The sequence below is a fragment of the Arachis duranensis genome, chromosome 8 (genome assembly GCF_000817695.3).
Source record: "Arachis duranensis cultivar V14167 chromosome 8, aradu.V14167.gnm2.J7QH, whole genome shotgun sequence".
NCBI lineage: Eukaryota > Viridiplantae > Streptophyta > Magnoliopsida > Fabales > Fabaceae > Arachis > Arachis duranensis.
This window is the reverse complement of record NC_029779.3, coordinates 14,887,754-14,914,527: the sequence shown is the minus strand read 5'-3', so window position 1 is coordinate 14,914,527 and position 26,774 is coordinate 14,887,754. Positions and strand designations below refer to the sequence as shown.

At 33.9% G+C, this 26,774-nt stretch overlaps 3 protein-coding genes across 4 annotated transcripts; all 3 read left to right on the top strand.

Moving 5' to 3' along the window:
- The first annotated feature begins 5,324 nt into the window (after window positions 1–5,324).
- On the top strand, window positions 5,325–10,833 carry LOC107461052 (uncharacterized). 2 transcript variants are annotated; one of them, XM_021128885.2, is made up of 16 exons: window positions 5,325–5,426; window positions 5,513–5,634; window positions 6,035–6,107; window positions 6,148–6,242; window positions 6,357–6,482; window positions 6,569–6,688; window positions 6,974–7,115; window positions 7,610–7,780; window positions 7,910–8,065; window positions 8,167–8,273; window positions 8,515–8,605; window positions 9,207–9,348; window positions 9,424–9,580; window positions 9,693–9,809; window positions 9,957–10,083; window positions 10,396–10,833. In XM_021128885.2, exons 1-16 carry the CDS (start codon window positions 5,385–5,387, stop codon window positions 10,627–10,629), a joined length of 2,022 nt encoding a protein of 673 aa, XP_020984544.1. In that variant the 5' UTR covers window positions 5,325–5,384; the 3' UTR covers window positions 10,630–10,833. The 2 variants fall into 2 exon arrangements, with proteins under 2 accessions (XP_020984544.1, XP_015934991.1); XM_016079505.3 differs by lacking the exon at window positions 6,148–6,242 and having other exon boundaries at window positions 6,035–6,085; window positions 6,363–6,482.
- Window positions 10,834–12,074: 1,241 nt separating this feature from the next.
- LOC107461051 (rhamnogalacturonate lyase B-like) lies at window positions 12,075–20,251 on the top strand. The gene is made up of 15 exons (XM_016079504.3): window positions 12,075–12,280; window positions 12,368–12,489; window positions 12,919–12,978; window positions 13,214–13,333; window positions 13,484–13,603; window positions 13,689–13,830; window positions 14,613–14,783; window positions 15,747–15,914; window positions 16,006–16,112; window positions 16,989–17,082; window positions 17,878–18,022; window positions 18,479–18,641; window positions 19,439–19,555; window positions 19,638–19,764; window positions 19,908–20,251. Exons 1-15 carry the CDS (start codon window positions 12,236–12,238, stop codon window positions 20,166–20,168), a joined length of 1,962 nt encoding a protein of 653 aa, XP_015934990.1. The 5' UTR covers window positions 12,075–12,235; the 3' UTR covers window positions 20,169–20,251.
- Window positions 20,252–24,261: 4,010 nt separating this feature from the next.
- On the top strand, window positions 24,262–25,390 carry LOC107460972 (protein MAIN-LIKE 1-like). Its single transcript, XM_016079403.1, has 3 exons — window positions 24,262–24,758; window positions 24,869–24,956; window positions 25,049–25,390. The coding sequence occupies exons 1-3, from the start codon at window positions 24,262–24,264 to the stop codon at window positions 25,388–25,390; spliced, it is 927 nt and encodes a 308-aa protein (XP_015934889.1).
- Window positions 25,391–26,774: the final 1,384 nt, after the last annotated feature.

The following is a 26,774-nucleotide window of genomic DNA, read 5'->3' as shown; positions in this document are numbered from 1 at the left end:
AAAATGAATAAACTAAGATAATTGGTGCAGAAATCCACTTTTGGGGCCCACTTGGTGTGTGCTGGGGCTGAGACTAAAGCTATCCACGAGTAGAGGCCTTTCTTGGCGTTAAACTTCAGGTTATGACGTGTTTTGGGCGTTCAACTCCGGATCATGACGTTTTTCTGGCGTTTAACTCCAGACAGCAGCATGAACTTGGCGTTCAACGCCAAGTTACGTCGTCTATCCTTAACTCCCTCAATTTCAGCCAAAAAATACCTGAAATCACAGAAAAATACACACACTCATAGTAAAGTCCAGAAATATGATTTTTGCCTAAAAACTAATATTATTATACTAAAAACTAACTGAAACATGCTAAAATCTACATGAAATTACTCCCAAAAAGCGTATAAAATATCCGCTCATCAGTAACCGACTTGAGCGGTACCGAGCTACCTAGGTCGTGGCATGTTTGTAACATAAAAAGCTACTATAGTTAAAAGCGAACTCCATTCCCTGATGTACTCTTTTTTCCGACTTCACGGTTTTTTCCCAAAAAAGAGTTTTTCTGAAGGGGGTTTTAACGAGGCATCAAAGTGGAGGCTAAGGGAACACAAGTCTTTAAAATTCCTCTAATAGAAAAAGGTACCTTCATCAATAAATAAAGATCTTTTCATTACATCTCTTTATAAGTTCCTGCATTGTCATCATTATTCTACGAAACGCACCGATTTAAGCTAAAGAAACGTGAAAATCTCATGCCCGACCTAAGTGGTCGGCAGGATAAAATGATGAGGTACAAGTCGGTGTAAAGAGGTTACAAACGATAATCACAACAACTCGGGAACATTTCGACCAACTAGTCGGAAATCATGAGAATATCGAAATGCATCGCAAGAATTACCTAAGTTACAAAACAACTCAATAGGCGAAAATTGAACGCAAAAGGAACACAAAAAGAGATAAGGAAATCCATCGAAAACAAAGGTAGAAGCTGTCCCAAGTCTTTGAAAAAGTTGCAAGTAACTTAGACAAAAAATAGCCTGCCCAAATAAAAGGTTTTTCCAAAAAGATCAAAAGGGTTTTCATGGAAACCTTATAAACAAAGCATGCACACGCAAAATATACCCAAAAGCCCTTATCCAAAAAAGGGCAAATCAAAATAAAGCAATTTTTTGTTAATGGCCAGAAGGCCAGAAGAGTCAGGAGCAACCATCGCAAACACAAAAAATAAAAATTATTCAAAGAAGGGCCCACAAGCCGGGCCCTAATATAGCTAAATCAGTGGGAATGTAGAGGGGAATCACCAACAGGAAGGGAGCTTGAATCTGCATCAGGAGGGATCAGAGTGGTCTCTTTAGCAGCAGAAGTTAGAACCTCTGAAGAACTCGGGAGGGGTCCTTCCGGTTGCTCCTCACGGGGAGGAGAATCAATAAGCCTTTGACCTCGAGTCTTCAGCTCGGAGTCCGTCTCGGGACGAGGAGGGGAGACAATAGCTCCATTAATTACAATCTTATCAGGATGGAGGGGAGAAAGGTCCAAGTCGAGGGCAATCACTCCAAACTGTTCCTTGAATATCCTCTACGCCTCCTCCGAGCTCTCCGCTATAGAATCCTCCATGTCCGGTTCAGCTCTAACTACTTATGAAGGTCAATATTCTCAGAAAAAAGCTTAATATAGTTTTGCTCTGCCTTCTCCTTAAGGCCCTCCACTATAGCACATGAGCCATCAGCTTCATCTCTCTCTCCTGAAGTCGGGCTCGTCCTCCCTCAGCCCGGCAACCTCCTCCTGAAGCCTCTTCTCTTCCTCTTGATAAAGGACAATTCTTCCCTCTAACTCCTTCACAACCCTTTGAGAAGAGCCCAAAGAACTAAGAGGAGTGTTGTCCAGAATATCAAGGAGAGCAGTGCAGTCCCCAGCAGTCCGAACACTCCCCCGAACCATAATTTGAATATAGTTTCGAAGGGAAGCATCATCCATACTGATTTGAGTATAGGGGAAGATGTGATTCTGAATGAATTTGGGACCATCAAAATTGGCCTCCCCAGAAAGAGAAGAGCCAGACTCCAAGGTCTTGCGCTTCTTCTTCTCGGGCTCGGTGGGAGGTCAGACTGGAGAGATAGGAGGAGGAAGAGAAGAAGCAGAGGTAGAGGTTACCGTAATGGGGCGAGAAAAGGTCCCCAGATCACGAGGAGGACAAGGAGAAGGAGGAGCGCCAGCAGCCCTCGCAGCATCATCCCGGGCCCGAGCCCTTCTCTTGGCATCCTGAACTTTCTGGTAAAAAGCATTAGATCCACTCTTCACCATCTCTGAAAAGAGAAAACAAGCAATTAATCTACAAGTCGGAAAAGTATCATAAGTCGGGAGATATTCTACAAAAAGAAAATTCTACCTAGTTGGGTCCGCACAAAACTCGGAGAGCCCAAGAGAAATTTCTTGGTATCCAAATTGGGGGCCCTTCCCCAAGCATCTCAGAAAAATACCATCACAGCCTCCTCTACCTCATCCAAATCATGCAGACCATATTTTTCTACAGGAGAGGCTTCTAACCAATAGAGAGAAAATCGGGGGTTGGAGTTCTCATCAAGAAAAAAGGGATGGTGACCCTCTACAGCTTGGACTTTAAAGAAAAGTTTTTAAAGTCATGGAAAGAATCGTCAAAAATAGAAAAAACTTTTTGACCTTAAATGACCCGGAAAGAGATCCACTGCTGCTTATTATTTTGCCCACTAAAGGGCTTGATCAAATGAAAAAGATAAAAAAGATGTTTGTGGAGGTCAGAAAGTCCAGCTCTCACCTGACAAGTTGATAAATCTTCATAAAACCCCAAGAATTGGGGTGGAGTTGAGTGGGAGCAACTAGGCAATGGGACAATACTCCCATTTCAAAGTCAGAAAAAGGCAAAGAAACCCGTAGACAGGTAAAGAAGCAATCGTACGTAAAAAAAATGAGGGTCAGTATCAATAACCCTGCCACAACAAACCCGGTCTTTAGGTCCCGGGGCCAACAACTCGTACTTGGGTTCATCTTCCACTAAAATATAAATTCTATGATGAACACGAAGTTCGAAAAGGTAGTCGGTATCCACTAAAGGTTCCTCCTCAAGGACAGTATCATCTACCCATCTGGAAAGAGACTTAGAAATACGGGAAGACATGGTTCCAACGGAAAAGAAGTAGGTATAAAAGTGACAAAGACCTACAAAGAAAAAATGGAAAAATCATAAAAAACAAAGTAATCTCCCCCTAGAAAAGCAAAATTACTAGACCAACAAGCAGACTCACAAAGGTACTAACACCACGCATTACGGATAAGGAATCGTAAAGAGTGTGTAAACACCCTCCAACATGCAAAACGAAAATACGACACGAGCAATAGTAGAAGAAGAAAAGACTAACCTTTAGTCGTAGACGCAAGGAGGGACAGGCACAACGACGATAAAGTACTTCGAGAAGGAAGGCTCAATTTTTCTTTTAAGTGAGAAAGAACAAGGATTGTAGGAAAAAAGTTTCCAGAAAACGAAAGAAAACAGTGAAAAGAGAGGAAAAAGTATTTATAACACGCCAGGGGCATAAGGGTAAATTGACGCGATCATTAAAGAAACGCGCCATTATCAATGTAACTGCTCTCACGTGTAAATACGAAAACCCCAACGAACGCGACGTTTGATTAGACACGACGGTTGAGAAATTTAAATCACGTCGGTTTTAAAATCACGTCGGCTACATTCCTGAGTTCAAATACTCGAATCCAACTCATAACCAAAAGAGATCGGACTCGAGTAGAGGCACTGTTCATACCTTGACCCAACACAATGGCTCATATCTAAACACACCAAAAGGCCTAATCCTAAGATTGGCCCTAGCCATCCACCGACCTCCTGAGGAGAGGTCGGATTCGACACAGACTCCTTCTCAAAGAAGTCCAGATCGACGGATAGCTGGCAAATAATGCTTATTCAAATAAGTAACTGCCCCTAAAATCTCTCAACCCACTTTTAGGAGCCATATCTCAACTACCCTAAGATAAATGGATGATTATCCACCCTGAAAAGTGGAACTACTCCAACGGTGATTATTGGATCACCACTATAAATACATTGACACCCCTTAAGTATCTCTAAGTTCCAATATCTTAAAAACTTGCTTAACCTCTTGCTTACTTAGGCATCGGAGTGTCTTTGTAGGTACCACCCCCCATTCTTTCACATACATAAGTCGGACGGCGACTCCCAAACGCAAACTTAATCGGAGACTACCTCCTTTTGACGCTTGGACTATCCTTACAAACCTAATCCACCAATCTCAGGTTACTCCCGTAACACCCTTCTCACACAAGTAAAACCAATTTTATTTCTACTGCCACAAAAATTGATAATTAATCTTATATGTACTATGAAAAAGTAATATCCAACTATTATTAATAAAAAGAGACAAAAAAAAAACGATTTATCTTAAAAAAAGGACCTAAATTACTTTTAAGCTAGAGCTAAATCTGTAATTTCATTTAATGACCAAAGTTTGTCCAGTTTGTCCAGATTGAATATATTATTATTCCTTTACTATATATATTTATAAATCTATGACTACTAATATTTTTTAATATTTTAGTGGAGCAACGTGCCTCAAATTTAAGTGGAGACTATTTTAATAAACTGAATTAAAAATTGGAGATATATTTATATATTAAATATTTTTGGGATTAAAGTTTTTTTCAAATAATTTAATTTTGATTTATTAATTAATACAAAAAAATTTATATAATTATTCAATTAAATTTATTTATTCAGATCATTTTTAAATAAAATTAAAGAACTAATTACTTTCATCATTATATAATTATTTTTATTATTAAAACTCTAGTTCTAGCAATGCCAATTAAATTATTAAGAAAATCCTTGGCACTTAATTAGGTCTTACTCAAGTTTCCAATGACCATAAAGCTTCTCTCGAATCTACAGAAGCCACGTGTCACCCCGCCTTTTTCATTTTTCCAACTACTCACTCATTTTTCGTCGGAAAAAAATTGCGCCAGCAGCGATGAGAACAAAAACAACCACACGACACCGTGTTAGAACTTATCCATGGCTCCTCCTCCGTTTTCGTAAATAGCTTTCTTTGTCATCGATATAATTCCACCGAACGTTAATTTCTCGCTGCATTCAAAAGTTTCTCTTTCTTTCTCTCTCTCCGAATAACTAACTCCGTATGGCTGTTAAATCATCTCATTTAATCGCAATCCAATCACTTTCAAGTCAATTAAATGAGAACTTAAACCTCTTCTGTATTTATTTGTTTGAGAAATGTATGCACCTTGCATAGTAACACGATTCTCATAATTCGACTCGGACACTGAGATTTTTGTGGTGTTGGTGAGAAGAAGAAAAAGGAAGAAGGATCACTATGTCTACCCAAGGGGTGCGGTTGCACATTCAAGATCGCTATGTAAGCTCAACACAATTAATTGCTTCGCTTTCTATTGTTATGTTTTTGTTTCTTGTTATAAATGTTTAGCTATTTGGAATGAGCAGGTGGTGATGGATAATGGTATAGTTCAAGTGACGTTATCGAATCCAGGTGGAATTGTTACTGGGATAGCATATAATGGTGTTGATAATTTGCTTGAAGTTCTCAACAAGGAGACTAATAGAGGGTATGTGCTTTCAATGATGCATAAATTTCATTTAGGTTCTCTGTTTCTATCTCTTAAGTAGTTTAGACTTTTGGACTATTTGGTTTCTGTTTTCGATTTGAAGTGCTGTTATTGGTTTCAAAATTTTATGAAGTAAAAAAAAAAAGGAATTTAATGGAATTGTCTCTTTTGTTTTTAGTTTTTAGTTTTTTCTTCAGAGTCTTGAAAACATAAACTATTATATTTTTGGAAGGTATGAAAACACCAAAAAAGAAAGAACAAAAGACAATATATGTGTTGGTGAATTTGATTTGCTTTATAGAGAGAGCAGTGCAAATTTACTTGATGACCTTTTTGAAATTCAAGTAGGTGTTACCTTTTTCAAGTTGGGAACTAATTTTGTTTCAAATTGGATTTTTAGGTACTGGGATCTTGTTTGGGGTGCACCAGGAATCAAAGGAACCTTTGATGTGTATGGCAACAGTACCTTCTTTGTAACTGCATGGTGTCAGTGTTTGATATTATGCCACCAAGTCAATTCTCAATAAAGCTATATTCAAATGCGACTACTTACTAGATTTCATAATTAAATCGGGAGTGGCTTTTATGTCGCACCTGAGTAGAAATATATACAATTTCCCTAACCCCTCTGTTTTGCTGTGTGTTTCTTTCTTCAATATTATGTGTTCAATCATTTCCTATAAGGATAATATTTGAAAGGAATGTGAACTGAAGATGTTATGCTCCAGGATTCAAGGAACGTTTTTCAGAGTTATAGTTCAAAATGATGAACAAGTTGAGGTTTCATTTACAAGAATGTGGGATCCTTCTCTTGAGGGAAAGTTTGTCCCCTTAAACATTGACAAAAGGTCTCTTGCTCAAAATTTTGCTTATTATCCATTACCTTCTTGAAATCCTAAGTTCAGGATTAATTACTGTGGGTGATCAATTTCAGATTCATACTGCTCCGAGGTTCATCAGGCTTCTACTCTTATGGAATTTATGAGCACTTAAGTGGATGGCCAGACTTCGATCTTAGTGAAACAAGGATCACTTTCAAGCTTAGAAAACACATGTAAGATTGTCCTTCTCATTCCATGTGTTTGCCATATTTTTATATGTTAACAAGACTTTGTAAAGTTTTGTTTAGTGAAAACTGAAAATTTTAATTCCAAATAATTCTTTAGGATTTAACCATTTGCCAATAATTTAGTTATTTCAAATATTGCTATTTTTGTGCAACTCTAGGGACAAAATTAGCAGAAGCATGTACATCAGTTCAGTAGAGATGGTTGTAGCAGACAACATTCAATCATCTTTTATTTTGAATGTTCATCCAATTTAACAAGCAAGTATACAGGTTTCAATACATGGCTATGGCAGACAACAGGCGAAGGCTTATGCCTCTTCCGGATGATCGATTACCAGGGAGATGCCAAACCTTGGCATACCCAGAAGCTGTCAAATTAGTCAATCCCAAGGATCCTCAACTGAAAGATGAGGTACTTATTGTACTCATTTTTTCCTGTACAAACCTTCTAATTGTATGTTTCTGTAGTAATCTACTTCTTATAGGTCTTATTTGCATGTATGCACATCTGATCTTACATTTGCAACTGATATTTGAAGCAAGGAATGAATGCTGCAGTAGTGCCATGTGGAAACTTAAAAAAAAGTCCTTTTGATGCTATTTAGCTAAATTAAGTCAAAATGTTTGTTACTCGTTTCCTTGAACAACTTGAACATCAGTTCGCCAAATTCACTGTCACCCATTTGGCATTGGAACATTGAAGTTTTTTCCTTCACACCCAATTTAATGATAATTATGGTTAGCTTTAGTTTGCTCCTTCCCATTTGTGGAAATCACTTTGCCTACGTGTATTACAGTTTTCAAATGGTCTCATCATGTGGCTAGTTGAAGAGGAGATACATATTTTTCCTTTGCATGTAGTATGAAGAGTTTTATTGTCTTTATCTATGATTCTTTGGTTCCCAGGTGGATGACAAGTATCAATATTCCTGCGACAACATAGATAATAAAGTCCATGGGTGGATATCTTTCAATCCACCAGTGGGATTTTGGCAGATCACACCAAGTGATGAGTTTCGTTCTGGTGGACCGCACAAGCAGAATTTGACCTCACATGTAGGCCCCACCACACTTGCAGTAAGTTAATAAACTTAAGTTTGATGACATTTTCCCTGCAATGCTTGCATACAATGAGTGTTACTAGTTGAGATCATTTGACCTGATTATTATCAACTATAATATGTTTCGTTAAATTTGCATGATCAGATGTTTCTTAGTGGTCACTATGCGGGGCAAGATTTGAACCCCAAATTCAAAGATGGTGAACCATGGAAGAAGGTTTTTGGTCCAGTATTCATATATCTTAATTCTGGACCAGTTGGTGATGACCCACATTGGCTCTGGGAGGACGCCAAAATACAGGTATGCTCATTTTCCTCTTATACCATTGTTATGAAATAGATGATATCATTCAGTTGGATGAAGAAGTTGTAAGATAAATTCTTCTATGAGTTGATATTTAGATGATGAATGAAGTTCAAAGCTGGCCATATTCTTTCCCAGCTTCAGAGGATTTTCCAAAGTCGGATCAAAGGGGCAACGTTGGTGGCAGACTGCTCGTCTTAGACAGGTAAGCATGGAAGATACTCCTATTTTGCGACATAGAACTTCTTGAGGTTTTCACTTTTGATTATTGGATGTGAATCTTATTGTTACAGTGGTGCTTTGTATACTTGCACAGAATGCTTCCAGTTTATTTCTTAACTACTATGATATCTTAATAAACAATTTTTCGTATCCTGAGAAATCTTTTATTGTTCATTGTCTCATATATGGAAAGTTGATTGAGCTGTTCTAACTATAATGTCCAGATATGTCAGCACAGACTTAATATCTGCAAATGGTGCTTATGTTGGTCTAGCCCCGCCAGGAGATGCCGGGTCATGGCAAAGAGAATGCAAGGTGTTTTTCCTTTGCACTTATTGAAGGTTTAAATAAATAAAACAACAAAAAAATACATGCAGTATTTATAAGCCTAATTTAGTTGCATGAGCACCTGATCAGTGCACATTTCTCTTCATGCTTAACTGTCATTTTTTGTTCTGCTTATTTTTATTATTATTTTGGAAAATAATATTGGAGCGATAGGGGGGCTATTGAAGTTTTCTTAAATATTCTCTCATTCGCTGTGACGTTCCTGATTTACTTTGAACAAGTGTTGCTCTATGGTAAGGGCTAAGATGAAATTGGGAGTCTCTTTGATATAAAGATTTGTTACTTTGATTTAATTAATGTTTTAATAATGTATTAATATTCATCAGAAAGAAAGTAACCTTAACGCACAAATCACTTGCATTGGTAGTCACAGGATAGGACAAATGCTCTGAGATGTAACTTCTTCCTTTTTGACTGAAAATTTTAATTCATGAATCAGGTGAATCAAGATTCAAAGAAATGGAATTAGAGTGTTTCATTATTCCAAAACTTCCTCATTTTTATTTCTTTAATGCTTCTGAGAAACAATAATGTTGACATATACTTATTTAAAATTTCATCCTGCCAGCACTATCAATTCTGGACCAGAGCAGATGAGAATGGATTTTTTACAATCAGGAACATACGTGCTGGCGACTATAACCTTTATGCCTGGGTTCCTGGTTTTGTTGGGGACTACAAATTGGATGATTTGATGAAGATAACCCCAGGTTCCATAGCTTAGTGAAACTTGAAATATTTTGCCATCTTGCCAAAAATGTATGCTTACTAGAATTACTGGACAGGTTCTAATATTGAAGTGGGTGAACTGGTATATGAGCCTCCAAGGGTTGGTCCAACATTGTGGGAAATAGGTATTCCTGATCGAACTGCTGCAGAATTTTATGTTCCTGATCCCAAGCCAGAACATATTAATAAGCTTTTTATCAACCATCCTGAAAGGTTAGCCTCTATGTCTCCTTTCTAAATTGGTTGATTAAGTTTTCTTTTTCTTTTCTTCAAATTTTAAATTGATCTATTCTTTGATCTTCCTTTTTTTTCTCTCAACTTATAGGTTCAGACAGTACGGATTATGGGAAAGGTATATAGAATTGTATCCGGAATCAGATTTGGTTTACACAGTTGGTGTCAGTGACTATAGGAGAGATTGGTTTTATGCCCATATTCCCAGGTATAATTCTTTGAACATTGTTCATCTTAATAGCATGGCTAAAGATGTTCCTAGTGACCTCACATCTACAAAAGAAGTTTCTTTTCTTTGTTGGAAGTGACACTCTTACATTATATATTAATTTTTCAAGCTTGTATATAACTGCAGAAAGAAAGAGGATAATACCCATCAAGGAACAACTTGGCAAATCAAGTTTGAACTCAATGATGTGGTTCAAGGAAGTACTTATACACTGAGAGTTGCAATTGCATCTGCAACATTAGCTGAATTGCAGGTAAAACTTTTTCCTCTTACATATATGCATAATGCTTTGTCGGATGTAAACGATATTTGGATTGACAAAAGAATAAGTACTCAATCTCGTCCCTAACCAAAAACAAGAGGCAAAATAATCTCTTAAAAAATTAGTACAGACATACTAGTTCTTCCACAGATGTATGAAACAATGACTGTCTCCCTTTTTAAATGGTAGGCGCAATTTTGTTACATTTTTAAATTCTGAGGGATGATTTTGTCCTCCATATCTTTGTCACAGAAGAGATTGAGGTTGTAATAAACTTGTCTTTTTGCATATTTTTTTGCGAAGATTCGAGTAAATGATCCGAATGCAAGGCGTCCTCTGTTTACGACTGGGCTAATAGGGAGGGATAACTCGATTGCAAGACATGGAATTCATGGACTCTATTGGCTGTACAGTGTGAATGTACCTGGTTCTCTTCTTATAAATGGCCCCAACACTTTATATTTTACTCAACCACGTTGCAACAATTGTTTCCAGGGTATCATGTATGATTATATTCGTATGGAAGGACCTCCTTGATTCCAAATTAAACATCTTTAAGCTAAGTGTTGGAAACTGATTAAATGGAACAACATAGTAATGCATGTATGTATTGTATTTTCAACATATTGGTATGTATATTTTTGTTATTTTTTTCTTTTATTCTGTAAGTAGATTTAAGATGTAGAAACGTTCTAGAATGACTTTATACGTGATAAATTAATATTTATGTTTATTTGATTAGTTTTGACTAGTTCATCCACCATCATTCATGAAACAGGCAGATCGAACGTTGATTTTTTTTTTTTTAAATACAGATCATGAATAATGTGGGATTTTATCCTAGGTTGTGACTTTTTTTTTAAAGATATCTAAGTTCACATAATTTGACATTTTCCATTATTGATGTGAATATTTTAATAGAGTGTGCAACATGAGAATTTCTAATTTTAGATTTTTTTTTTAATACTGGAAATGGAAATCTTTCATTCAATTGGTGCCAAGATGTCAACCATGGCCGGATTGGACACATGAGAATTTCTGATTTTAGATTGTTATATTGTATTTGAAATACTTAAAACTAGAAATTGATTTGATGTTTAAACTTTCCCTTAAGGGTAATGTTTATTTTTTATCCATGAAATTTGGTAAAAGTTTTAAAAATATTCATAAATTTTATTTTATTTCAATTTTGTTCTAAAAATTTTTTATTTGTGTCATATATACTCTTGACAGCTAAATTTTTAAAAAATTTAAGACCAATCTAACAACAATGCATAACAATTATGTTCGATTTGCTTGCATTGAAGGTTGTTCTTATGAAATTGTTATTGAATTTGTCCTAAATTTTTTGAAAAATTAGTCGCCATAGATATATTTAGTGCAAATAAAAAACTTGTGGGACAAAATTAAAACAAAATTAAATATAAAGATATTTTTAAAATTTTTGCCAAACTTCAAGAATAAAAAATATACTTTACCCTTCACTTTAATACACAGTAAACAACTTACATTTCCTTAGGTGTCCTAATGTTTACATTTATGGGTGGTTTTTGACCCCTTATTTATTAATTGAAGTTCACCTTCTATTAAACCTTGGTATTGCATTTTCTGTGTCCCTTTGCATTGAACAAGAAGTCACCTACCTCCAACATTGTGTTTTGAATTTTATTAAAAATACATATTTAAAAAGTGCTTTGTAAAGCGATGATGAAGGATGTGGCTCAAAACTTCCCCTCAGCAAAAAGAAACCAAAACAAATGAAGAGACACATAATATTTATATCTTAGTCTTAATCCCCATAATACCACACACTGCTTCTTCAATCGCACGCCTTTTATCTATTAACTGTGGCGACTAAGTAAAGAGATTATTAAACAACAATATTGCTTTCTTTTCGGTCCAAGGAACCTACACTAATAACCAATCTATTTAAGTTCCTCTTCATCATGAATTCATGGCGTACACTATATATGTAATAATAACTATACAAACTCTTTTATTATTTTCCAAACCCAGTTCATTATATTCTTTCTATTCATATTATACCTTATAAGAAAGATAATTCATTCTCAACCACTTTCAAACTACTCTGAATCTGCGTTTCGTTGCTCAAATCAAATCTCTGAGGAATCGTATTATCACCATGACAACACTCCTCGGGGTGCAACTCACCATTCAAGATCGTCATGTATGTGTGCATTAATATTATATTAAAAATTTCATTATTTATTTATTTATTTATTTATTTATTTTCATTTTGTTCATTGCTGTGCAGGTGGTGGTGGAGAATGGCATAGTAAGAGTAACGATTTCAAATCCAGAAGGAATAGTGACTGGAATTCAGTATAATGGAATCGACAACTTGCTTGAAGTTTTGAATGACGAATCTAATAGAGGGTATAGTATAAAAATACTTTATTTACAACATAGTTCTTCGTTTAAGCTGCACTTGTTTATGGAGATAGGATACTGAAACAGGATACAGAAAAGACATAGAGAACTATTGTGTCCAGAAACACTGATAGGAAAGACATAAAGACACTAACAACATACATAATTTATTGTTTATTTTTTTATTATTCTTGTTAATTTTTTATAATTATATATTTTATTATTATATTTTTCGTCTCAAATTTTTTAAATAAAAAAAAAATAAGAATAAATTAAATATTCATAATTTGTTTTAGTTTATCACCAAATAAAATATAAGAATACAAAAATTTGTGTCTCTATTTTGTTCTCAGTCTTATCCTATTTTAAAAAACAACCGCAGTCTTATTATTTTTTTAATACATAAATTTGTTTGAAATTTATATGTGTAAGTAGGTATTGGGACCTTGTTTGGAGCTCACCAACAAGTACAGGAACCACTGGCAAATTTGACGTGTATGTTCATCTTCATTTTATTTTCATTTTCATATAATCTATTTCATTTCTATGTATGAACTAGCCATGCCAATTCGTCGTTATAAGAATTTCGCTTTCTTTTTTTAGTAAAGAATTGATTAATATAAATTTTAGATATATATATTTTTTCATGAATTATTGATTGAGAGTTGAAAAAATAGGACTAAGTTATTAAATTGAGCTATTATTATGTTATGTGAAATTGTGAATGCAGAATAAAAGGAACCGCTTTCAAAGTAATAATGGAAAATGAGGATCAAGTTGAGATTTCTTTCACAAGAACATGGGACGTGTCCCTCAAAGACCAGCTAGTTCCTTTGAATATCGATAAAAGGTCATATATGACATTTCATAACAACAGGGCAGTTAAATCAGAAACTATTTTAATAAATATTAAAATTTTCAGAATGTAAATTAAACATTAATGCTTATTAATTACGTTAGTAGTATTTATAATTAATAATAAGATGCATATATAATATAGGTTCATAATGCTTCGTGGTACCTCGGGGTTCTATTCATATGCTATTTACGAACACTTAAGCGAGTGGCCTGCTTTCAATCTTGACGAAACGAGAATTGCTTTCAAGCTCAGAAAAGACAAGTAATTATTAATTATGAACCTTATATGCTATGCTTTAATTAATTAGAGACTAGCTATGACTGAGTAGTGTGTTATATTTTTGGAGGTTCCATTATATGGCAATGGCGGATAACCGACAAAGAAATATGCCACTTCCTGATGATCGAGTGCCACCAAGAGGCCAACCCCTTGCATATCCCGAAGCAGTTCTTTTTGGCGATCCTCTTGAACCTGAATTCAAAGGGGAGGTAGATAACACTTTTAGCACGATTTTTTAAAATATTTTATATCAAAAGTATTTGTTTGTAGTGTGTTTGCTAAATTTCTAGTAATAAAGGTAAAAGTATTAGAAAAAAAAATTTTGAGAAGTTATAATTTATATTTTTTAATTTTTACATAATAAATAAACAAAAAAATACTTTTATATGGTTATACTTAAACATGATTGATAAACAAAAAAATTTTTTGTATAAGATATTCAAATATAAAATTATTTTTACTTTTTTATAAGATATTTTAAAAAAACTTAAAAAATATATTTTCTTAAAAATTCACTCAAACAAATCTTAAAAATAAAATTTAATTTTAATATAATAGTTTTATACATATTTAATTATATATTATCAAGTAAATACTTAAAAAAAATTGTGAGGATTAATCATTTTGAAGATTTTTTATTATTACTTGTCTAGCATAAATACTAAATTATTTTTAATAAATAAATTTTATTTATTTATATGTATAAATTTTAAAAAAATATAGGTACAAATTCTATTGATTTATCTGTATAAAATTCTGATAAATATAAGTATAAATTATTATTAGTTAAATACTGATAAAAAATAATAATATTTATTGATTATATAATATTATTTTAAAAATAATTATATTTTATATTAATTACATAAATAATTATTTAAAAAATATAATTAGATAATTTTATAAAATATTATATTAAAAATGCATCAAAATTAAATTATTAAAAATAAAGTTTGTTTTATAAGTGATTAAGTAGTATTTGAATATATAGGTAGATGACAAGTACCAATATTCATGTGACAACAAAGATAGCCAAGTTCATGGATGGGTGTGCATGGATCCTGCCGTTGGATTTTGGCTAATTACGCCCAGCAATGAGTTCCGTTCTGGTGGGCCCCTCAAACAAAACTTAACCTCCCACGTTGGACCCACCACGCTCGCTGTAAGTATGTGCTTCTATATAACAAATTAACACAAGAAAATGGTAAATAAGGTAGTGCATAAAAGAGAAATAGAGATGGAAACACTGATACTAAGACATAAAAATTGAAATAAATTTTAAGATTGTATTTAGTATAAATTAACAGATAGAAATTAAAATAAAAATAAAATTTTAATTTAATTTATATAAAAGATAAACTTAAAATTAATTAATTAAAATAGAGATATTTTAAATATAAAATGTTATTAGTTTCTATCTTAAAAAATTTTAATTTTTGTGTTCTTATTTTTTGGAGGTACTAAAATATTAAAATTTTGAGAGACAAAAAACTAAAATTTTAGTATTTGTAGACCAACAAACATAATAATAAATTACAATCTCCTATTTCTATTCCATTACCTCAAAATAAACACTACCTAAATCTCTAATTTTTAGTCTCTTTTAACAATTAAGTTTCTTATCAAATTTTAATTATAAAAAATCTAGTTTTATAAATGAAAGACACGTAAATTCTTCTATACAAAATTTAAACTATCATTAGAAGAATTTGTGTGTCTTTTATTTATAAAAGTGGGAGACCTATTTGTATTTTAATTTAATAAAAATTTTATTTGTCTTTGTAAACAAAAATTCAAAACTTATATGTCATTTTCTCTAAAAAAATAAAAATAATATATATCCATTTTGATGAAATTTTTTTATGAAAGTTTATACTCTTGGTTAAAAATATATGCATATAGTAACATCGACTTAGATTTGGATAAGAGACTAAGTATCAGAGAATAAAATACTTAACTAATCTCCCATTACTTAATATAATTACACACATTAAATAATAAATATAGATTAGTATCTATAATTTACTTGTATACTTGATTTATAGCACATGAAATAGTACTTTGTATCCCAAATAATGTTTGGTGCTGAAAACTTCTTCGGTTCAAAACAATGTAATCATTATAGGTGTTTCTAAGTGCCCATTATAGTGGAGAGGATTTGGTGCCAAAATTCAAAGAAGGAGAAGCATGGAAGAAAGTTTTTGGTCCAGTTTTCATTTATTTGAATTCTCCTAATGACGATAATGGTGATGTTGAACCCCAAAAAATGCTCTGGGAAGATGCTAAACTTCAGGTTTATTTAGAATAATCAAACTAAATTATGTATAATATCTAACATAATTAATTATCTTGTTAATTATTGATTGCTCTTTCTAATGCAATAGATGAATGTAGAAGTACAGAGTTGGCCTTACACTTTTCCCGAATCAGATGATTACCCAAAGTGGTACGAACGGGGTATTGTTACTGGCAGGTTATTGGTTAGAGAGAGGTATGTTATCCGCTTTTTAATTCGGTTATGTTAGGAAGATAAAAAAATTTAAAATTTATTTTATTTAGTATTTATAAATTGCTATAACAGTTAATAAATGTTAAATAAAATAAATTTTGATCGATTTTGGTTAAATTCTTTTGTTTCCAAACATTTATATTTTTAATTTTAGTGTTGTAGTTTTGTAGTATTTTTTAACAACATAAGAATTTAGTGTATTTTTTTTATGTTGATACCACAAATTTAACTTAGATTTGTGGTTTTCAATTTTTTTTTAAATATGTAAATTTGAATATCAGATTTGTTTTCCTTTTATTTTATTTTTAAATATATAAATTTAATCTTTATATTTATATTTTAGTGTAATTTGTACACTATGAAATCTGATTCTTAGATTTAAACTTTAAGGGTTTGATTTATTATTTAAAATAAAAAATTAAAATTTATATAAAAAATATACTAATTAACTATGATATTAGATTACACACAATTTTTTCTATTTTTTTTAAAAATTAGCCTGTTATATATATACCTCATCACCTTATGCATTTTGATGAAATTTATTTATAATGAGTTAACAATATAATTTAATCTCTAAAAATATTAATATGAGTCAAATTAGTGATATTTCTGTTAATTTTTTGTTAACATATCACCGTTAATGTATATAATGTAAGTCACGTTTTAAAGTACTATATAATATTTAACAGTGACAATATACCAACTATGCTAGTATTTTCAATGATTAAATAAATTGAGATGTTGAATTTTTTTTAAAGTCAAATTAATTCATGTGAGATTTTATATGAATTAATTGATTAATCTAATAATAACATGGACCGTTTATATTTATATATGTTTTGGTAAATAAAAAAGGTATATAAGCGATGATGACTACATAGCAGCAAAAGGTGCATATGTTGGTTTGGCCCCCCCGGGAGATGTTGGATCATGGCAAAGAGAATGCAAGGTATAAAAGAATTCGGAAATGTTTGGTAGGCAAAGAAAATCAGCCAAAATCAATCATAACTTGTCTTATTTAGTATTCATTAACTGTTGCGACAATAATAAATGTTAAATAAGATAAATTCTGACTGTTTTTTTTTGTCTACCTCTCACAAAATAGATTTAAATCACTATTTTTAACGATTTATATTATAGATACAGTTAAGAATGTACGCGGATCGGATATAATATCCACAAATTTTTAGTGCTGGATTCTATCCGATCCGATCCATAAATGTGCGGATCGGATATCGGATATATTCGCATAATTGAATCTTCTCTTTTTAATCATATTTCTATGTAAAAAATTCAATAAAAATATTTCTTTCACATTTTTAAACTTATTTGTTCCTAAAATATTTTTAATAAAACTTTTTTAAATGAAAAAAATAAAATAATACAATATATGAATAATAATTACTAACTAAAACATACAAACAAGTAAATATAATATCAAACATATATATATTTATTTATTTTTAATTATTATTGTGCGGATCCGCGGATCGAATATGTAGATGTAGAACAGATATTCGCGATTCGATCCGTAAAGGGTGCGGATCGGATTGTATATACAATTTTCGAATCGGATGCGGATATTTATCGCGGATATGCGGATACCATCCGATCCATGAACACCCCTAAATACAGCAACTATTTCTACACAAATTATAAAATTTAATAGTAATTAATTTTCGTTTTACCAATGTTGTTATTTTTGAGGAGTTTGATTCTTAATTATGTTGTGAATATGTAACAGAATTATCAGTTCTGGAGTGAAGCAGATGAAGATGGGTATTTCTCCATCAGCAATGTACGTGCTGGTGACTATAATTTATATGCATGGGTACCTGGTTTTATTGGAGACTACAAATACAATAATTCAATTATAACCATAGCGGAAGGTATATATGGCGTTTTTTTTTTTTGGGTACGGAAGCAAAAATTAGTGATATGTCCTAATATTATAATTTTTAGTATTGTTTAAAATTGTAAAAGGTACACAAATCAGAAGGTCCGATATTTTTGTATTTTAAAATTTTTAATTTTTTAAATATAAATCGGATGATTTGATTTCTGTATCTATCACTAATCAGACAGTTCGTTTTTTATAATTCTATAAATCGGACGATTCAATTTCTGTACCTCTAACAAATCGGACAGTCCAATTTCTACTTATTTAATTAAACGGTTTTATATTTGAGAATAACACTCAAATAAGACCCATTTCAAAAAAACACCATTACCACTTCAATATCAAAAACAAAAAATATATATATAACCAACCAACTTTACTATTTTTCTTTTCGTTTTTGGGCTTTATTATTTGGGTATATGTGAAAATTAATTAAATTAAACAGGGTCTACTACTTTCACTGAATTGGGTGATCTTGTTTATGAGCCACCAAGAGATGGACCAACACTTTGGGAAATAGGGATTCCAGATCGTACAGCTGCAGAGTTCTATGTTCCTGATCCAAATCCCAAATACATCAACAAACTCTACGTTAATCATCCTCAAAAGTTAATACCTTAATTATTTATGTCATCTTTTTCGTACAAACCTGAAATATGTTTCCTTTTCTTAAGTACCAAAAAGATTTTTGAACATCTAATAATAATAATAATAATAATAATAATAATAATAATAATAATAATAATAATAATAATAATAAGAGAAAATAATAAATAGGTCATTGACCTTTTGATACGCAAACATTTAAGTTTTTGATAATTTGAAAATACATTTAAACTTTTGACTTTTTTAAAATCTGAACATATCGATCTCTCATGTTTACTTGGGTCTATCAGACTCAACAGAAAAATCAAATGGAAATTCTGTTATACTGACCTGGTTGTTACGAATGCGCGTCATGAGAGAATTTTTAAAAATTTTTAAAATTGGACAAATTAGATTCGTCCAAATTTTAAAAAAGTCAAAAACTTAAATGTATTTTTAAATCCTCAAAGACTTAAATGTTCGCGGACCAAAAAGTCAAGATCGATTTGTCCTTTTTTCTAATAATAAAATTATGAATAGTCAAAATAATCCTCAAATATCAAAGGTTTTAAATTGATTCCTAAAATATATAACTATAAATCAAATTTATTTTTTTATCTGTTAGATAATAACGTGTAATATAATTATTTTGTGACACATCATTGTCTAATTAGCAAAAAAATTAATTTAATTATTATTATATATTTTTCGAGACCAATTTAAAATATTTGATCTTTTCGAGAACTAAATTGACGAATAATACCATTTTAATTATTAAACCATCAATATAGCATCTAAAGGGAAGCATAATTATTGACAGATTTAGGCAATATGGATTATGGGAGAGATATGCAGAATTGTACCCCGACAAAGATTTAATCTACACTGTTGGAGTTAGTGATTACACCAAAGATTGGTTCTTTGCCCAAGTTACAAGGTACTTATACATACTGATACTAATTTTGGAATTGAATTTTGCTTTCCAAATGTGTTATCTATCTCTCCACCATTGTTTATAGGAAGAAAGATGAGAATACATATCAAGGAACCACTTGGCAGATCAAGTTTCAGCTTTCCAATGTAAACAAAACCGGCACCTATAAACTGCGCCTGGCTTTGGCTTCCGCTACATTTTCTGAACTCCAGGTCTGCACGCAATTTTTCTTCCTCTCTTAACTTTCACTCTTCCTCTTTTTCTTTCTCCTATTTCGTCAAACCATTAACATCATAGTTTGAATAGCTTAAAATATGAGATTTTTTTCATATAAATTTAATTTGTTTAATTATAGGTCCGAGTTAATGATCCAAAGGCAAGTCGTCCTCTATTCTCAAGTGGGTTGATAGGAAGGGATAACTCAATTGCAAGGCATGGAATTCATGGACTCTATTGGCTTTTCAATGTGGACATTCAAGGAACCAAACTTGTTGAAGGAGATAACACCATTTTTCTAACACAAGCTAGAGGCAATACCCCATTTCAGAACATCATGTATGATTACATTCGTTTGGAAGGTCCACCACAACCATCTAGTTTAAATAAAAACATTTAAGATATACTTGACTTTAGTTTGTTGCATTATTATAGCCTTAATTATAGCTGATTAATTTAATCGAACCATTCAATGGAATTATGGTGCTGTTGGAAATCTTCGTTTCATTTTTTTCTATTAGTTTTTCAAATGAAGTTATGCATTTTAATTTGAGAATTGTTTAGTTTGGTGGGTGAGAAAATTCTAGTATAGTAATAAAGTAGAGTCTTGATGATTACCTAATATTTTCTTATATATTTTTAAAAACGAGATAATACCTAATTTCGTTTATGAATTTGTGCGTAAATTTTAATTTAATCTCTGAAATTTTAATTGTTTCTATTTAGTTCTTTAAACTTTATAACATGATTTACATTAGTTCTTAGAATAATTTTTAGTACACAAACGTCAATAAAGTATTGACAAAGACAATCATCCAAAAATAAAACTGTATCACTTATTTTGCGAGAAAAAAATTTAATAAACACTTATAATATTTTTAAATTATTTAAGTGTCAAAACCAAAACAACATCATTTTATAGAATCTAACATGACATCCAAATTTTCACATCATGATCAATATTTCGTTATATTGTCAAAAATTATTTAAAAATTAACATAAATTTTGTACATAAAATTTGAGAACTAAATAAAAATAATTAAAATCTTGATTAAATTGAGACTTACTTATAAATTGAGATATCAAATTGAAGACACAACATGCGAATAAGGGCCAAAACTTATAATCATGATCTAATTGTGATTATTAGCTTCTTATCACTCATCATTTGTAATATGGACTTCGCCGTTGGGCATAATGGTGGTACACAAAGAAATTAGTCAATCATATAATAAAACTATACGCAAAATATTAAGTGGCATCATTATGGTTATAATTATCCAGGTTTGTTTCACTATTATTACAACTCATGAATTGCACGATTAGTAGAAAGTTTCGCACAAAAGAAGAAAATGAAGGAGAACCACAAATTTTATTGCTCTGCTAAATAAAATAGCGCCACAATTTTATTGGAAGTGCAATTGAATTCTCACAAATCAGGAGCAAATTGAGTGGGTAACATAATAATTGTGCAAATATATATAGTTAGGAATTTTTTACTGTTTCAATATCAATAATGAATTCCCATTTCACAGTGATCCAATCCATCCAAAGGCCAACTAGTACAAAAATCAATCACTCACATTCTGTTCGTTTGTTTTGTTAACAAGAAGAAGAGTAGCTACCAAACTAGTTTTTGGGCTGGGATTAAATTTGAATTTTTAAATTAGATTGGATTGGAGTTAAAATCAAGATTTTAATTAAAGGTAAAATTAAAAGAAAATAATTGATTAATTATTAATTGTAAAAAACATAACGGTAAGAATAGAATTAAAAAATTATTTAAAATATTAAAAATTAAATTAAATTAAAGTAAATATTAAAAATAATTTAAAAAAATTTTAGAGGCCTGCTACACATACAAGTAAAAAGGCCGTACAAGTTTTACAAGTTATCAGCCCAAACTTCATTAACACGCGCATTAACTCATTTTGAATGCAGCGTAACTACACGCGCCCCACTCAAACGGTTCCTCTTCGTCTTCTTCTTCTTCTTCTCTTCTTCTTCCTCTTCCTCTTCCTCTTCCTCTTCCTCTTCTTCTTCTTCTTCTTCTTCTTCGTTTTTTTTCGATTTTCATGGTTTCTGAAATTCTTATTCTTCTTCTTGTTGCACGTTCTTCTTCCTCTTACTCTTCTTCTTCTCTTTTTCTTTCGTTTCTGCACGTTCTTCTTCTTCGTTTTCCTCTTCTTCTTCTTCTTCTTCATTTACGTCTTTTCTCTCTGTTTTCTCTTTTTTTTTTTCGATTTTTCATGGTAAAATCGTTTTTGAAGAAGAAGAAGCAGCAGAAGATGAGAAGGAGAAAGAGAAAGAGTTCTGAATTATGTATAAGATGTACTTCAACGAATTTTGGGTGTATTTTTTTAAATCCTTTGGGTGTATTTTCTGTAACCCTTTGGGTGTATTCCTATAATCGTTTGGGTGAATTCTTGTAACCGTTTGGGTGTATTTTCTATAATCCTTTGGGTGCATTTCTGTAATCATTTGGGTGTATTTGAGTAATATCTGACTGATATCTATGGGTGTATCTGACTCATATCTATGGGTGTATCTTACTGATATCTATGGGTGTATTTTTTATTTCAGAAAAAATGGCAAGCATTACAGAAATACACCCAAACGATTACATAAAATACACCCAAGAGATTACAGAAATACACCCAAACGATTACATAAAATACACCCAAGAGATTACAGAAATACACCCAAACGGTTATAGGAATTCACCCAAACGATTATAGAAATACACCAAAAAGATTACAGAAAATACACCCAAAGGATTTAAGAAATACACCCAAAATCATGCATAATTCAGAACTCTTTCTCTTTCTCCTCCTCATCTTATGCTACTTCTTCTTCTTCAAAAACGATTTCAGAGCTTGATGTCAAAAAACAATAGAAATCGAGAATAACGAAAAAAGAAAACAGAGAGAAAAGCACGTAAATGAAGAAGGAGAAAGAGAAGGCAAGAAATAAAAGAAAAGAAGAAGAAGAAGAGGAAGAGGAAGAAGAACGTGCAGCAAGAAGAAGAAGAAGGTGCAATGAAACGTGCCGTAACAGTATGTGGAGGAACTAACGTCAACGACGAACAACAAACCAGTGAGAAAGGAGGAGAAAAGAACGATCGAAAAAGAAGGAGAAAAAGAAGGGATGTAACGCGTGTAAGGAACGTAGCACTTGCAGCGAATTTTGGGGATTAGAGTTTAATTGGCTTGTAATACTTACAAGCCCTAATCGCTTGTACGCAGAGTTTTTCTCTAAATTTTAAAAGTGTTGGCCAAATACAGACATAACATACTTTACCTTATACAATAGTTTTTAAAGGCAAAAAATGGAAATAAGCCAATGGAGCAAGATAATTACGTGAATCAGCCAAACTGAAAATTTCTTCACAAATCAGCCAAAGGACACTTCTATGTAATTCGAACCAGGTTGGTTCGAACTCCATAATCAAATAATTCGAACCTAGTTGGTTCGAACTCCATGCATTATAATTCGAACCTAGTTGGTTTGAATTACCCTTTGTTCCACTCTCCACGTAATTCGAACCGAGTTGGTTCGAATTACTCACAAATTGTATCAAATAGTAATTCGAACCAGGTTGGTTCGAATTACTAAGTTTTCGGCTATATAAGGAGTTCGAATCACTCTCATTCGAATAACTTCTCCATCCCCATACCCAACCCAAATCCCAGAGAAAACGACCCAGATTCCATTCGACAAAGACATAAACAGAAAAGTATGCAGATGAGAGACGATCTGGCAAGGCTATATCAGTTGGACGGAGTCGCTCATATAGCAGGGGTGATCAACGACGAGGTTAGTGGATAGAACACTTCTTTGCGTTCAGTTTATCTGAGTTAGTGGTTTTGCATGTGGTTTTAGTGGCGGTTTATATTAGTGGTTTATCGTAGTGGTATTGCAAGTGATTTTTTTAGAGGTTTTGTATGTGGTTTATGTTAGCGGTTTATATTAGTGGTTTTATGTGAGGTTTATGATAATGGATTTGCATGTGGTTTTCGATAGTGGAATAGCATCCGATTTATGTTAGCGGTTTAAGCTAGTGGTTTTTTTGCCGGTTCAATGTATAAGTTTTTATTAGTGGTTTACTATATGCCTATGTAAGCGGTTTGTTATATTGGTTTCATATGTATATTGTGTTAATGGTTTCGATAGGTGGTTTATGTTATTACTTAATTTTTTTATTGGTTTTCTATGTCGATCTACTAATGTGGTCCATGTAATGCCCAGCCACAGAGATGCATCAAGAGCATGCGGCGGCAACAGGGCATGCGACTCGATGAACGGTATGTGTCGTACTTGCAGATGGCGGGGTTATACCATCTAGCGAGGCTAAACGATAGATGGTTCCGGATAGATGAGCCCCTTCTCAATGCCTTCATGGAGCGGTGGTGTCCTCAGACGCACACTTTCCATATACCCTCGGAGAGTGCACGATCACGCTTCAGGACGTGGCGTACCAGTTGGGGTTGGCAATGGACGGTCGTTATGTCAATGGTTGCCTTACGGATTTCCATATATATATCGAGGGTGGACGTCCTACTTGGGTGTGGTTCGAGGAGTTGCTTGGAGTGATTCCTCCTCCGAGCCAGGTTCAGAAGTTCGCAGTAAACTGCAGCTGGTTCCAGGAGACATTTGGAGAGTGCCCCAAGGGAGCCGATGAGGACACCGTTCGGCGCTATGCTCGTGCCTATATCATGATGTTGTTGGGCACTCAGCTGTTTGCCGACAAGTCCGGCAACCGCATTCACATCAGATGGCTGCCGTACGTAGCTAGGCTTGAGGAGATGGGTTCATATAGTTGGGGGTCTGCAGCATTGGCATGGTTGTACCGGTGCATGTGCCGAGTGGCGAACCGACATGTGGTGAAGTTAGCGGGCCCACTTCAGCTACTTCAGTCCTGGATCTTCTGGCGCTTTCCTAGGTTTAGGCCTGCTGGGTATGATACGTGCAGCTGGCCTTTGGAATCGAGGTAATCTACTTTTATATTTCAAGTTAAATTATCTATTGATGTAGTACGCTTGTGATGTTTTACAATTCTGTCATACTTTTAGTTAGAAATAACATGGATGTCCGATGCAGGTGGTCAGGTTACAACCCTTCCGTTAGCGAGAAGGGTCCTAGGGTGCAGATGTGGAGACTGCAGATAGACATGTTACAGCCTTGGCATGTGAGTATACTTTCGGTTACTTTTATTTATATAAGTAGACTTTAATATTGTGTATATGTAGCTTGCTTGACAATGTTGTAACTTTTGTGCAGTTTATCTGGATGCCGTATAGCTCTCTCGAGGTACTGCATGTTGTGCATCCGGAAGCGTTGGAGCCTCGACACACGGCGCTGTGGCGATCTGTGATGTCACTGATATACTTTGCCGTCATAGAGTGGCATCAGATAGATAGGGTTCTACCACAGTTCGGCGGTGTCCATCCCCGACCGCGTCCCGCCCTGAACATTGACTTTCTGATGTCGAAGGACGAGAGAGGGGGTGATCGTTGGTTCCCGTCAGCTTTCCAGCATTGGCATCTTCATTGGGACACTCGTGCGGACCACGTTCTCCGGTTCGATGTTGTTGCGGACCCTGGCCGTTGCACGCATACCTAGATTGGTGGAGTCGGCATGGAAAGAGGTTCTTGTCACCAGAGATGTATTTGGGGGATCCGAGGGGTGTTCCTATTCCTGTTGAGGCGTCACAGAGGGGTCCTGGGCTAGTTCCTGAGATGGATCTTGTTGACGATGTCCCTAATATGCGTCGGATAGAGAGGAGAGCTCGAGTCGGGACACGACGGAGCCAGCGTGAGTGGAGGTGGCTAGACCAGGCTATGCAGGAGGCTGATGACGCAGGTCGGGGTCGTGGTCGAGGACGAGGGCGTGGAGGCAGACGGAGGGCGCATGTTGCGAGGGACAACGATGGTGATATTGGTGACGTGGCCGGTGGGGGAGGGCTGCAGTTGGGGTTGTTAGTCCCCATGATGAGGCTGGACTTGGGGAGGGGCCGCTCCAAGATTACTTCGTCGGTGTTCCCGGTGACGACCAGCCACTTCAGGAGAGTACGCCATGGGTGAGTCCGGGCAGCACGTTCTCAGACTTCCTTGCCGGTGTTGGTCTTGATGTGGATTTAGGTGGACCACAGTTCCTCGATGAGATCAGTGCCATCATGCAGGAGGATGAGACTGCCCGTGGCCGGAGTCAGACGACGGGGACACAGGGACCGTTAGATGTCGATCTTAATGAGCCTCCAGCCGTGCCTCCTCCTGACTATTTCGCTTTGGGTGGTACCCCACCTTCAGCACATACTGCTGGGTCACATTCAGTTGCCGGGTCGTCTTCATCCCGACCATTACATGTCCAGCCTAGGATGCCTGCACAGGCAGCCCCGCAAGAGGAGGAGGATGAGATCGAGGACGAGGAGCCCCTTATCCGGAGAGGTCAGAGGACACGAGTACCACGTCGTTGCTTCACGGGGTCGCACCTATTTAGATGATTTGTGTGACATGTTGTATGTTACCTATCTTCGTCTATGTATTTATCAGTTGATGTATGTCTGTGTTACTTATTGCTTTATCGTCTATCATTTACTATGAAAACATCTTTACTTTGCATTTTGATATTATTTAATTTCCGCATCACGTATTAATCTAAATGGTAGATTTGATTATGGAGTTCGAACCAACCTGGTTCGAATTACATAGAAGTGTCCTTTGGCTGATTTGTGAAGAAATTTTCAGTTTGGCTGATTCACGTAATTATCTTGCTCCATTGGCTTATTTCCGTTTTTTGCCCAATTTTTAATGAATAATGAATGTTATAGAACTAATACTATAACAGTCAATTTTAGCTAATATTATAGTATATTACCAAACAAATTCACTTTGAAAGTAATAAGGATGAGTTTTTCTTTGATTTGAATTTTGGATGTTTTTATTTCTTAAAAATTTAGAATTTTTTTTCTTGCGTTGAATGTTGACTGCAATGTTAGTCGTATAAT

Bases quoted from the DNA above. Each gene is read 5' to 3' on its own strand.
- LOC107461051 (XM_016079504.3), top strand. From the start codon at position 12,236: ATGACAACACTCCTCGGGGTGCAACTCACCATTCAAGATCGTCAT. The intron at 13,334-13,483 runs GTCATATATGAC...TATATAATATAG, and splicing joins CCTTTGAATATCGATAAAAG to GTTCATAATGCTTCGTGGTA. The intron at 19,765-19,907 runs GTCTGCACGCAA...GTTTAATTATAG, and splicing joins CTACATTTTCTGAACTCCAG to GTCCGAGTTAATGATCCAAA.
- LOC107461052 (XM_021128885.2), top strand. From the start codon at position 5,385: ATGTCTACCCAAGGGGTGCGGTTGCACATTCAAGATCGCTAT. The intron at 6,243-6,356 runs ATACAATTTCCC...GAAGATGTTATG, and splicing joins TCGCACCTGAGTAGAAATAT to CTCCAGGATTCAAGGAACGT. The intron at 9,349-9,423 runs GTTCCATAGCTT...ATTACTGGACAG, and splicing joins TTTGATGAAGATAACCCCAG to GTTCTAATATTGAAGTGGGT.
- LOC107460972 (XM_016079403.1), top strand. From the start codon at position 24,262: ATGGACGGTCGTTATGTCAATGGTTGCCTTACGGATTTCCATATATAT. The intron at 24,759-24,868 runs GTAATCTACTTT...TGTCCGATGCAG, and splicing joins AGCTGGCCTTTGGAATCGAG to GTGGTCAGGTTACAACCCTT. The intron at 24,957-25,048 runs GTGAGTATACTT...ACTTTTGTGCAG, and splicing joins ACATGTTACAGCCTTGGCAT to TTTATCTGGATGCCGTATAG.